This window comes from Triticum aestivum, chromosome 3D, assembly GCF_018294505.1.
Source record: "Triticum aestivum cultivar Chinese Spring chromosome 3D, IWGSC CS RefSeq v2.1, whole genome shotgun sequence".
Lineage (NCBI taxonomy): Eukaryota > Viridiplantae > Streptophyta > Magnoliopsida > Poales > Poaceae > Triticum > Triticum aestivum.
In genome coordinates this window covers 314,884,591-314,897,233 of record NC_057802.1, presented here as the reverse complement: position 1 = coordinate 314,897,233, position 12,643 = coordinate 314,884,591, and the positions used below count along the sequence as shown (strand labels likewise).

Sequence of the window (12,643 nt, the reverse complement as noted above, 5' to 3'; positions counted from 1 at the left end):
TTCAGATGTGGCCATCTACCAGCTTCTATACAAATTTCTTCAACAATAAGTTCAGGTGTGAACCGCCGGTAAAACCCGGTCAGGTGGTCACGCGAAAAAGCGCAAAGCCGGTGGCCGGAGCCGCACTTTCCTTCGGGCCTCCCCCACCATCACCATAGTACCAGTATACCCCACCGCGCATCTACCGGCCCGCCCTTTCCGAGCCGTGGCTTGGACGCCACACCCTGTCCGTCGCCGTCTTCGCCACTCCGCCCCTGTCTCCACTGCATCCTCCTTCTCATTCCGCCTGTCTCCCTCACCGCTCACCAGATTTGATCGACAGCGCCTTGGTACTACTACTACTAGTAGTATTAGTAAACTCCTCTTATCCAGTGAGCCACGACTACAAGGCAGTGGCACCCTGCTCTTGGAGTTCCCAATCGATCGCGTCGCGTCTCGTCTGCGCTTGGCGTGGGTTTAATAAATAAACGGCGACGGAGGCGACCAGCCAGCGCAGCAGCAGCAACTGAAGCCGCCGGGGTTCCCACTTCCCAGTTGAGATTCGCCATTCGCATGGTGAGTTCGCTTGCTCAGGCCTCCTCCCCCTTCCTTCCAGCCAGGTCGCGTCGCTTGTTCGTTTCTTTTTTATCTGCCGACGTGTGGCTAATTGGACGCGTTTCGCTGGATCAGGCTTTATATTGCGTAATTGTGCCAGGGTTTGAGTGTGGTTCCTGCGGATTTGAGGTTAATTTTGTGCTCCGGTTGGGTTGGGTTGGGTTGGGTTGGGTTGTGATTTTGTCTTGGCGTTCCTGCCAGTGCCCCAGACTGTCACACTGAAAGTGTTGCTTGTTTGGTGAGAGAGTGGCCGCAACCCGTGTCGCTTTGCTGCGGCTTTGCTTGTGGGATTTGGCTTAGTTTGGACGTTACAGGGGGTTGCTTGTCTTGTGAGAGACGCGGCCTTGACGTGCGGTCGCGTTGGTAGGCAATCCCCATTTCATGGATTTAATAGGGTGCGTCGTCGACCTGGTGATTTAGAAGCAAGTTTAAATGGTGTAATTATCCTACGATCTGCCCTACTATATGTGTGCCATGCTCTTGTAGCTTCTGCCGTGACAATGTCGAGGAATCCATATGTCAGTCAACATAAGTTTCTTCATGCTCAATAGGTCTCGCCTGCTCATAATGTGTTCATGTAAAGGAACACAGTGAAATTGTGTTGCCACTGTTTATTTATTTTATTAGAAGCCCTTCTTGGACAGTTTACACCATTTCCCCTTGCATCATTATGATAGAATGTTCGCCTATTTTGTAACAGGCTCTCTTCTCTTTTGCAGTGTACACTTAATCTGTTCTTCTCTGGAGATTTTGGACTTGCATGAGTTGATCAACAACTCCATTCCCCTGGTTCCTGATGGAGGCATCATCTTGCTTGCTCTATCAAGTCCGTGGTTTTGGTTCGTTCAGGATATGGCTATGTCTTCTTTTACTTCTCGTCCTTCAGAATTGCAGCCCGGTGCTCTCCGACTCTCCATATTTGGTCGGCATGGGGAGCTATGACATAACAGGGCCCGCAGCAGATGTTAACATGATGGGATATGCAAATACTGAGCAGATTGCATCAGGAATTCACTTCAGGCTAAAGTCACGCGCGTTTATTGTTGCTGAGCCTAATGGAAAGCGTGTTGTCTTTGTGAATCTGGATGCTTGCATGGCATCACAGCTTGTGAATATAAAGGTGCTCGAAAGGCTAAAAGCAAGGTAAGAGCTCACTTCTATTGTATTTTTACTTATCAGAAAATCCTGAAATGTAGGTTTCAACTCTCTGTGTGATGTCTCTTCCTAGAGTGTGCTTAAGGTTGCCTGGTTACATCATCCTTGGCTCATTTATCTCTCTTGAAATATTAGTTCATTATGAAGTTATCTTCTTACTTGTACCCGATTTATTTTCTTGATTATGTTAAGCCACCATTAACTGCTGATATTGTTCTGCACATTATTTAGATTATTGAACTGAGGCAGTGCCACTTTAGCCATTTCACATTGCACATACATACTGTACAAAGTGACTCAGTGACTTTATTTGAGGTCTTATACTGTAATCTGCTTGGTCTACTTCTCAATAAAACTGTAGATTCTGCCTTGCATGCTCATAAAGTTGGGTTGACTTGGCAAACCTCAATTTGGCAGGTATGGTGATCTTTATAATGAGAATAACGTGGCTATCAGTGGGATCCATACCCATGCTGGGCCTGGAGGTTATCTGCAGTATGTAGTCTATATTGTCACTTCTCTTGGGTTTGTTCGTCAGTCATTTGATGTAATTGTCGATGGGATTGAGAAAAGCATTGTTGAAGCTCATAACAACCTCCATCCTGGGAAGATCTATGTGAATAAAGGTATGAAACTATTTGCACTGTCTTGGACTAATGTGTTACCAAACTACCATTTATCTTGATCTCACACATCTAATTAAAATACATTCGATGGGTAGTATTTGGAGTGTCATCCACTTCACTCTATAATGTCATTTAGTTTCAGTTTGGTCTTTAGATGTTCCTTGAAGTCTGGCTACAATCTTATTTCTCGCTACTGCAGCTATATAATACTCCCTCCGTCCCAAAATAAGTGTCTCAAACTTAGTACAACTTTGTACTAAACCAAGTACAAAGTTCAGACATTTATTTTGGGACGGAGGGAGTAATAAATGCCCCAGAGTATAATTTTGCATGTTCTATTCCCCGTATGCTGCCTGCGTTTTTCTCTCTGTGTGGTCTTGTGATGCTGGCTAATCTTAGATTTAGCTGTTGCAAAGATTTCGTTATCAATCTCTGAAGCTTGATTTTCAGGTGACCTTCTTGATGCTGGTGTGAATCGCAGCCCGAGCGCATACCTGAATAACCCTGCTGAAGAGAGAAGCAAATACAAATACAATGTTGATAAAGAAATGACCCTTGTTAAGTTTGTAGATGATGAATCGGGTCCAGTTGGAAGTTTTAATTGGTTTGCGACTCACGGAACATCAATGAGTCGCACAAATTCTTTGATAAGTGGTGATAACAAAGGAGCAGCTGCACGTTTCATGGAAGACTGGGCTGAAAAGAATGGCCTTCCAAAGCAGACAGGTGTTGCAAGTTCTGATGATCTTGGATTTTTGCACATGACATCTGTACTTCCGAGAAGAGTCTCTACAATAATACCAGAACCGGATGAGATAAGTATGTTACATGCTACATGATTCTTGCATTGTTTATATAGTGTATTGGAATGAAACATATTAGGTTGTGCATAAACCTGATTATTTTCTCCATTGCTTTTGTTCAGCTGACGACTTAATGCAATTGGCATCATCCTACGAGGCATCGGGTGGAAGACGGTTGGCAGGTTCAAATATCACTAGACGCATTAGAAGTTCTCAAGAAAACAATGCGAAATTTGTTTCCGCGTTTTGCCAGTCAAACTGTGGAGATGTTAGTCCAAATGTCCTGGGGACGTTTTGCATAGATACCCATCTTCCTTGTGACTTCAATCACAGCACATGTAATGGGAAGAACGAACTTTGCTATGGACGAGGCCCAGGGTATTCATCATGCATAACAATTTATTAACCTTCCGTACACATAAGCCACTATTAGGTATAAATGAAATTTTGCTGTCTTGCAGATATCCTGATGAGTTTGAAAGTACCCGCATAATTGGGAATAGGCAATTTCTGAAGGCTGTAGATCTCTTTAATTCAGCTTCTGAAGAAATACAAGGAAAAATTGACTATCGACACACCTACTTAGATTTCTCTCAACTCAAAGTTAGTGTTTCTACAAGTACGGGCGGTCCGCAGGTGGTGAAAACATGCCCAGCAGCCATGGGATTTGCATTTGCTGCTGGAACCACAGATGGCCCTGGAGCTTTTGATTTCAAACAAGGAGATGACAAGGTTCAGTATATCAATTAAATATATTCTTCAGAATTTGATGATGTGCTATTCATTGACTGCGAAGCTCGTCTTATCAGGGAAACCCTTTCTGGAGATTAGTGAGGAACTTGCTAAAGACACCAGGGAAAGAGCAAGTTGAGTGCCAAGCTCCAAAACCAATATTGCTGGACACTGGTGAAATGAAGGAACCATATGATTGGGCGGTATGACTTGCTTTTTTCAGTAATCATAAGCAGGCTTGTTGCTTTGCTTCCTCTGGAACGTCTTAATTGTTATTTCACTTGATAGTTGAAACTAACGCCGCCATGATAAGGACCTATATTGCTGGTACATCGAACCAGCACTGTATAGGCTGATATATAAGATATAGTTCCGTGTAATATATGCGAATGTCACATTCCTTACTTTTCTTTAACCAATTTGATTTATTTATTTTCTCATGGGAGTTACTTAGTTCAAGAGCTTAAAGTGTAGCCATCATATATCTTCATGTTCAGTCTTCATTTGTTAACTGCAAAGCACCTGTTGTTCCTAAGCTTCACAATATTCAAATCAGAACCACGATTTCTAACTAGATTTACCCCTGATCAGTTAACTTTGCAGCTCGCCTGCTAACTTCCAAAAAAGATGATCTCTTACTAGAAACAACTTACTGAATTAACACAATTTTTATTTGCTGGTCTTGTATTGATTTTTGTAATCTTTTGCAGCCTGCGATACTTCCCATCCAGATCATAAGAATTGGTCAGCTGGTTATCTTGTGTGTTCCTGGAGGTATACTACAATTCGTCAATCCTAGGATGTCTGTCAAGTTAGAAGTGCATGTGGTTCTTTGATCTATTGAGATATGCTATGATAATGCCATGCTCATGCTGTAAAATGTTTGTGTTACCGTTTTTTTTTTCTCAACAGCAGCTGCAACATGCATGTCTGCATCATTTTCCCATTTTGCTTTGCTAGGCAATGAAAAGATGGCCCACTTAATGTGTATTTTGTGTCTTAATATAACTTTACTGAAAATAGTATATAGTAATTATTAGGAACTACTTAGTGGACCACAAGTCCACAACATAACAAAATGAAGAACTTGCCCATATAGCGAGTTTGCTTTACATAGCAAAGTGTTTTAGCTGTGCCAAACGCAGAGCCTTGTGGGGCAAGAGTTAGGTGGGCAATTGCTTGGGATATAGGGCTAGCAAGGCAAATACTCAGCAACAATGCGCGCCAGCACTCCTAATTCTTTTGTTATGTTTTGGTACAGAATTCACGACAATGGCCGGCAGGCGGCTACGCGATGCTGTAAAAAATGTACTGATAAGTGGCAGCAATGGTGATTTTGGTACAAATATTCATGTTGTTCTTGCGGGGCTGACAAACACATATTCTCAGTATGTCACAACATTTGAAGAATACCAGATCCAAAGATACGAGGTATATCCAACAAAACAGATGTTGCATAATTTTTTTTCTTTTCATAGTTATTCTTTTCTGGCATATTCTTACAGAGTTACTGGGTTTTATGGGATTAACTGATATGGCTAAATCATACATCTCTACCTAAATCATACATCTCTACTCGGTAGAGATGTGTTAGAATCATAGATTAAAATAGCCCGCGAAATAGCCGCGATAGCTGCGCTATAGCTGCCTGGGAGCCTTGCCGCTAAGCTATGGCTGTTGCCGCGAAAACCTCAACATATCCCTCTAAATGGCTAAAAAATCGGCAAAACCCTCCAGAAATCATCTCTCCCACCAGAAAATTTTCCGCCATTTGCCGCTATTGCCCGCTATGGCGGCCGCTATAGCTGCTGGGGGAGGCCGCCGCGAAATCATTTCTCCCGCGATTTTAATCCATGGTTAGAATGCTGATTATTCCTCTTTGATTTGCTTGCAAGGCTGCACTAGAATCAAGTGTCATGATTTGAAGATGTCCTGCAATGTCAGAACTTGTTTCAGCCCCATCCATTTTTGTAGTGCAAACTAAAGAAAAATTATATCCGGTTTTTTGCTAGAAACTCCACATTTATACCAGTTGGCTTTCATTGATGCTTCGTTGCTAAAGATCTGATGTATCTTTAACCTGAACCCATCAAACACATAAAATAGACCCACTCAGCATATGTATCAATGCATGAATAATTCATTGGCATAAACATGTTTTGCAGGGTGCATCAACATTGTACGGTCCCCACACCTTGAGTGCATACATTCAAGAGTTTCAGAAACTTGCCACAGCTATGGTTGAAAACAAAGAGGTCCCCACAAACATCCAACCTCCTGATATGTTGGAGAAGCAAATTGGACTATTGCCAGGTGTTATGTATGACTCTACTCCTCCTGGTGTTCACTTTGGGGATGTTAGCTCGGACGTTGCAGCAAACTCAAACTTCAGGAAGGGCACTACTGTGAATGCTACATTCTATTCAGCCTGTCCAAGGAATGACCTTCTAACTGAGGGCACCTTCGCACTTGTTGAGAAGCTAAATGGTAACGACTGGATTCCTATCTATGATGATGATGATTGGTCATTGCAATTCAAGTGGTCTAGGCCTTCAAAATTCAGTCCAAGAAGTTTCGCAACGCTGGAGTGGACCATTCCTGAGGATGCTGCCTCTGGTGTTTATAGGTTGAGGCATTCTGGTGCCTCTAAGCCATTGATAGGGTCAATCAAGCATTTTACAGGTACTTCTCGGGCATTTGCAGTGCGTTAAGCAATACACAATGCTTTTGATGGTATACCTGCCAGAGTTTACTTCTTGGAATGTAATCCGTTATTCTACATGATTTCCCCCTTGTATTTACGTCCCGGAGGTGTAAATTTGTAAGTGTCCGATCATACAAAACTGCTGCTCTATATGCTTATAAGTAGTTAAGTTATAAGGAAATATATAGCTTGTTTTTCCAACAGATGACGCTTTTTATTGATGCGTAATGTAGCATCGATAGATATAATCATAATGAGCACATAACTAGGATGCACACAATCAACAATACACGCATACAAAGAATCACGAAGCTATGTCTAGGTGGAGAGAGGGAAAAAAACCAAAGCGATAAAAACAGTGATTGATAGTATGATGGTGTAGTACGACAGTGACCATCAGCTCCAACCGTGTCATACAACACAAGTACGACGAGATTATTTTTTCTGAAAGTGACACCTCCAAAAAGGGAATGACAACAAGCATCGTCGTTGACCATCAAAGAGTTGATCATGGGGTTTCCCCCTGAAAAACAAGTTCGAGTAAACTTCAAGCAATGCCTTTATGAGAGTAATGACACAAAGAACGTCACCATATACATGTATAACCAATTAGGGTCGAACCTATAATTCTCAACCTGAAGTTGAAGACCGGGCATTCGAGAAGCACCACCTAATGAAAGTCATCCTATGACGTCTCATCCACTTGCGAGATCACATCAGTTGCATACGTGCACGGTCCTAACGGCGAGAGATGGCCATGCCCGCATGATCAGGCCGACGAGCCAAGCCGCTCACCAACATGGCGAAGTCTTTGATTGGAACGAAACGGTCACCACCGAAATCCTAAGTTTGGGGAGGAAGGACAAATGGCAGTTGATGGCTAGTCTACGTTAGATGACATCATCACGTGCCGCGACCAGATCCGCCGTCCTCGCCTATGGCAGCAAATCATAACGAGGGGAAAAACATGACCGCCACCATGCATTGCTCGTAGCAACGCATACCATGAACCATCCTACGCGGGAAGGAGCACAACGCCACTATCCCACAAAGGAATTATCGATAGCTCTGCACCGCCAACCGCAGGTCTTGACTAGTCAAGAACAATATCACCATTGGCGCTGGATCGGAAGGTCAAAATCCTCCAGCGACCGCCATTCAGCCAAAGCCACTGCCATGGGAGCAATGTCAGCCAGCCACGATTGTCACGGCACGATGCCAGCCAACCCCGATCGCCATCATGTTGTTCGCCTTCCGAGTCTCACAGGCGAACGACACGATGGCGGTTTCGGAAACAGTCTATTGGGGAAAATACATCTATGTATTCAGTGAAATTACACTCGCACTTCATATGCTATGATGTGGATAAGGCATCTCCTTTTACCTTGTGCTATGATTCATCCCGATCCAGCCATGCTCCATATTATTGCACTATTACTTCCTTGAAGATTAACGATTCTATTCTAATATAAGGATGGTCACTAAAGCCTTGCTTTGTGCATGCATATACTTATACCATTGTTATATCTAAAGCATGTTGATAAATTTCTGCATCTTGGTTAAGCACTTAAGCAAGTGTTCATAAAAGTTTTCTTTTGTTGTTTCACTTTGTCGAGTGAGCTTCTTCTGATATGTCATGAGTGTATCTATGTTTTTTAACACTTTTGCATAGTTTATCCCCTCAAAACTTGCTCTGCAACTAAAAATATATAGACTAACAATGTTTTCAGTAGAGTTTATATGGTGTTATCTTTTATGCTGAAAAGCTAAGTTGAAAAAATAAAACAAAAATATGAGAGGAGGTTTAGGACCAAAAGAAAGTTAGAGGAAAAGGAGCCATGCCTAGGTGGTCCTAGGTAGCCGAGACACCCCACCCCCTAGGTGTATCTTCGATGCCTTGCCCTTTATATATCTCAAGAATCGCCATCATTTTATTGTGTAATTTTTCTCGGGGTAGAGATAATTACTGATCTTCATCCCATAGGGCCGTTGGAGACAAAATCGTGCCTCCAGAAATGGGAAACTCCACTGTCAACTCCGTAAAACCCCTTCTTCATCATCCCCAGTATGCTCTTCCCAACCATGTGTGACTAATCTGTTGTAGGCACATAGGATGGATGGAAATTAAGTAGTATGTAATAGCCTTAAGCCTGATGAAGGTTTGATCCCTAGTATGATGATTGTTTGAGAATTGATATTGCTATGACTTTGCTATGCCCGATGCTTATTACTAGGAACCGAGTAATATGATTTCATATCTGAACAATTTATGTTTAAAGTGTATCTGTAAGTTGTATGCACATGTTGTAGAATGGAACCGGAGACGTCGAGGGTGACATGCTGCGATATCAATGAGAATAGCTATAAGTTTAGGATCATATGTATTCATGAAGTGTGAGTACGTTGCTCCCATTTTCTAGGAATGACACCTTGATTATCTTTAATTTCCAATAGGAATCGCATGACATGGGAGGGTTGGACAATAGATGTTGGACAAGTTCTTAGAAATAAGCACGTTCAACTATACACGGAAGACCCGCCTATAATAATTCAAGACCATGAGCTAGAGGATGCACCTTTTGAATTAATTTATTACATAATTGATATTATTATGTAACATCTCGGTATGCATCCTCACGCCTACGTTGTTTGTCAGTGCTTTCTTTCTTTAAGATATTTGATACTTGGCAACTCTTGAGTATTTCTGCTTTGTGTTACTTTATTGTAACATACACCACTCAATTCACTCCATTGTCATTACTACTAATAAATTGTTTGCGAAAATACTTGCTTTAAGGTGTGGCTGATTGACAAAAAAACGTTTGGTTCAAGTTAGATCGGTTTTCTTCAGTAGATCGAACCGGTTGCCGGTTTTGTTTTATTTCTAGCTGCCACGATTCGGCCGCCCGCTAGCAGCAAACATGCACAGCCAATCACGCAGCACCACGTGGCACCTCAATCACGGTCGGCCGAAATTTAATACTTTCATGTTTTACTTTTTTTCAGATTCTTTTCCAATCTTCTTTCTAGTATATCTTTTAATCTATTGATCCGATTTAGTTGATTATTTTTCCTACGGTTTCATAAAAATCCCCTCTATCCAGAGAACCAAACTAAAAATATTTTTGAAAGTTTTTAAATTTGAATTCGGACAGATTTGTATTCGAACTTCATTAGGCCATAACTTGAGTTTCGTAACTCCGTTTTAGGTGATTCTTGTTGCAAATCGAAGCTTGTGACGTGTACTTTATGTTAAAACCCAAACCATATATTTAATACTGTTAAAATTACGTTCTGTACAGAAATTTTATTTGGTTAATTTTGGAGTTTGCCGAAGTCTTTTCTTCGTTTTCTTTTTGATCCTTTGCTTGTATGCTTATGTATATTATTGCTTGCTTACGCTAGATTGTCCGAAGTGCGAGGCGGAGTACTACAAATCTTTAGAGTTTAATGAACATCAGCAAGGCAAGTTCACACTTTGATCATACTTTTCTATACCCAGTTTTTACTACGCATTAGTTTCACCCTTACAAATTTGCATGAGTAGGAGTGGGAATTGTAGCATTGCTTTGTAGTCATGAGGTAGGAACCTATGACCTTTGATCACCCCAGGAATATTCGTTATGTCATATATTGCTTAGCCATGCTTGTAGATGGGGATTGGTATGTGTGATTCATTCAAGTTGTGAGAGAAATACTCCCTCTTTTTACTCCACATATAAAATTTGGTCATAAGTCAAACTACACAAAGTTTGACCAAATTGATATAAAAAATATGAACATTTACAATACTAGAACTATATAGTATGAGAATACATTTCATGGTTCATTTGATAATATTGATTTTATATTGTGAATGTTGATATTTTTTTAATATAAAGTTAGTCAAACTTTACAAAGCTTGACTTTGACCAAACTTTATATGCAGACTAAAAAGAAACAGAGGGAGTAATAATTCTAGGTTAACCTTAAGGTGGAAACATTAACACAACACTGGGTGGAATAGTTGGGCACGTGGAGAATCCAGTGCTTGCCCTAGGGGATCCCGGAGGACCCGTGAGATCACCCTACGGAATGCCACCCAGGCTCAAAGGGATCATATGATATTTCATGCCTAGAAACTTCTGTGTGCAGCCACAAGCCAATATGGGATATGGCATAGTTGAGTAAGTTTGTGTGAGGCTTTCCGGGTAGGCTAGCAAATGTAGGGGAAAGTAGGTGTACCGGCCTATCTAGGGTTAGGGGAACACATTTAGAAAGACTGTGTCTCGATCTTCCGATCATGGAGGTGGTCGAGTCTTGTGGGAAAAAGTGCGCAAACCTTTGCAGAGTGTATAAACTAATCATGATTAGCTATGTCCCCGGTTATGGACAAATTTGAGTATCTAGAAGTGAATTATTGATTGATCTCATCACTTTATTTAATTAATGAATTAAGTTATTAATAACTTGGGAAATTTTGGAATTGAGTTGGAGGAACCTTCTCAATAATGGCATAAACTTGGTATTAAATAAAATTAAATCCTTTGTTGTAGGGAAAAATAGCTTTATGCAAAAAATAAACTTAGAGCCTCCACGAGCCAAATTTGCATATAGAGATAGTATTTTTCATTATTATTCTATAGTGTGACATTGCCAACATATTCCATTTGTTGACCTACACGGCTGCACTCAGTTTTTCGACGAGTATTAAGGATCGATATGCTGACACACACAGTACTCGAGGAATTATAACAGAGTTCAATCACACACTTAATTACATGAAGGTCCTCAAAAGAGTATTTATTACATAAATATGGCTGAAGGCCATCTAAATAAAATAATTGCGGAAGCTTCGAAGGTAAATGAGTCCATCCAACTCCACGGCAAAATTGAGTGCAGAACAACGACCTATCGCACCTTAATCCTCGTCGGAAAACTTTGCAACATGAGATGTTGCAGCCGTGTAGGTTAGCACATGGAATATGCTAGCAATGTCACACTAGAATAATGATGAAAATTTCTATCTATGTATTCAAATTTGGCTGGTGGAGGCTCAAAGTTTAATTTTTGCATAAAGCTACTTTTTTTCCTACAAGGAATTAGTTTATTTACTACCAAGTTTATGTTATTATTGAGAAGGTTCCTCCAACTCAATCCCAAAATTTGCAAGTTCTTATTAACTCAATTCATTAATTAAATAAAGTGAAGAGATCAACCAATAATTCACTTCTAGAAACTCAAATTTGTCCATAACCGGGGACACGACTAATCATGATTAGTTTATACACTCTGCAGAGGTTTGCGTACTTTTCCACAAGACTCGACCACCTCCATGATCGGAAGATTGAGACATAGTCTTCTTGAATGTGTTCCCCTTAACCCTGGATAGTCTGGTGCACCTACTTTTCCCTACATCTGCTAGTCTACCCGGAAAGGCTCACACAAACTTAGTCAACTATGCCAAAGCCCATATTGGCTTGTGGCTGCACACCGAAGTTTCTAGGCATGAAATATCATATGATCCTTTTGAGCCTACGTGGCATTCCATAGGGTGATCTCACGGGTCCTCCGGGATCCCTAGAGCAAGCACTGGATTCTTCAGGTGCCCAACCATTCCTTATGTTTCCACCTTAAGTTTAACCCATAATTATTATTTCTCTCACAACTTGCATGAATCACACATACCAATCCCCGTCTACAAGCATGGCTAACAAATATATGACATTACGAATATTCCCGGATGATCAAAAGTCATAGGTTCCTACCTCATGAACTACATAGCAATGCTACAATTCCCAATTCTACTCATGCAATTTTGTAAGGGTGAAACTAGTGCATAGTAAAAACTGGGTAATAAAGGTATGATCAAAGTGTGAACATGCCTTGTTGATGTTCGTTAAACTCTAAATATGGTACTACGCCTCACACTCTGGACAATCTAGCGTAAGCAAGCAATAACATACATAAGCATACAAGCAAAGAATCAAAAAGAAAACGGAGAAAAGACTTCGGAAAACTCCAAGATCAACCAAATAAAATTTATGTAC

General features: G+C 41.1%; 1 protein-coding gene across 2 annotated transcripts; it reads left to right on the top strand.

Moving 5' to 3' along the window:
* Window positions 1-217: 217 nt before the first annotated feature.
* Window positions 218-6,817, top strand: LOC123078606 (neutral ceramidase). Of its 2 annotated transcripts, none has more exons than XM_044501171.1 (10): window positions 218-555; window positions 1,314-1,737; window positions 2,167-2,375; window positions 2,826-3,194; window positions 3,301-3,556; window positions 3,640-3,910; window positions 3,988-4,113; window positions 4,621-4,684; window positions 5,172-5,341; window positions 6,076-6,817. In XM_044501171.1, the coding sequence occupies exons 2-10, from the start codon at window positions 1,391-1,393 to the stop codon at window positions 6,619-6,621; spliced, it is 2,358 nt and encodes a 785-aa protein (XP_044357106.1). In that variant the 5' UTR covers window positions 218-555; window positions 1,314-1,390; the 3' UTR covers window positions 6,622-6,817. The 2 variants fall into 2 exon arrangements, with proteins under 2 accessions (XP_044357106.1, XP_044357107.1); XM_044501172.1 differs by lacking the exon at window positions 218-555 and adding an exon at window positions 929-1,145.
* The last annotated feature ends 5,826 nt before the right edge of the window (window positions 6,818-12,643 follow it).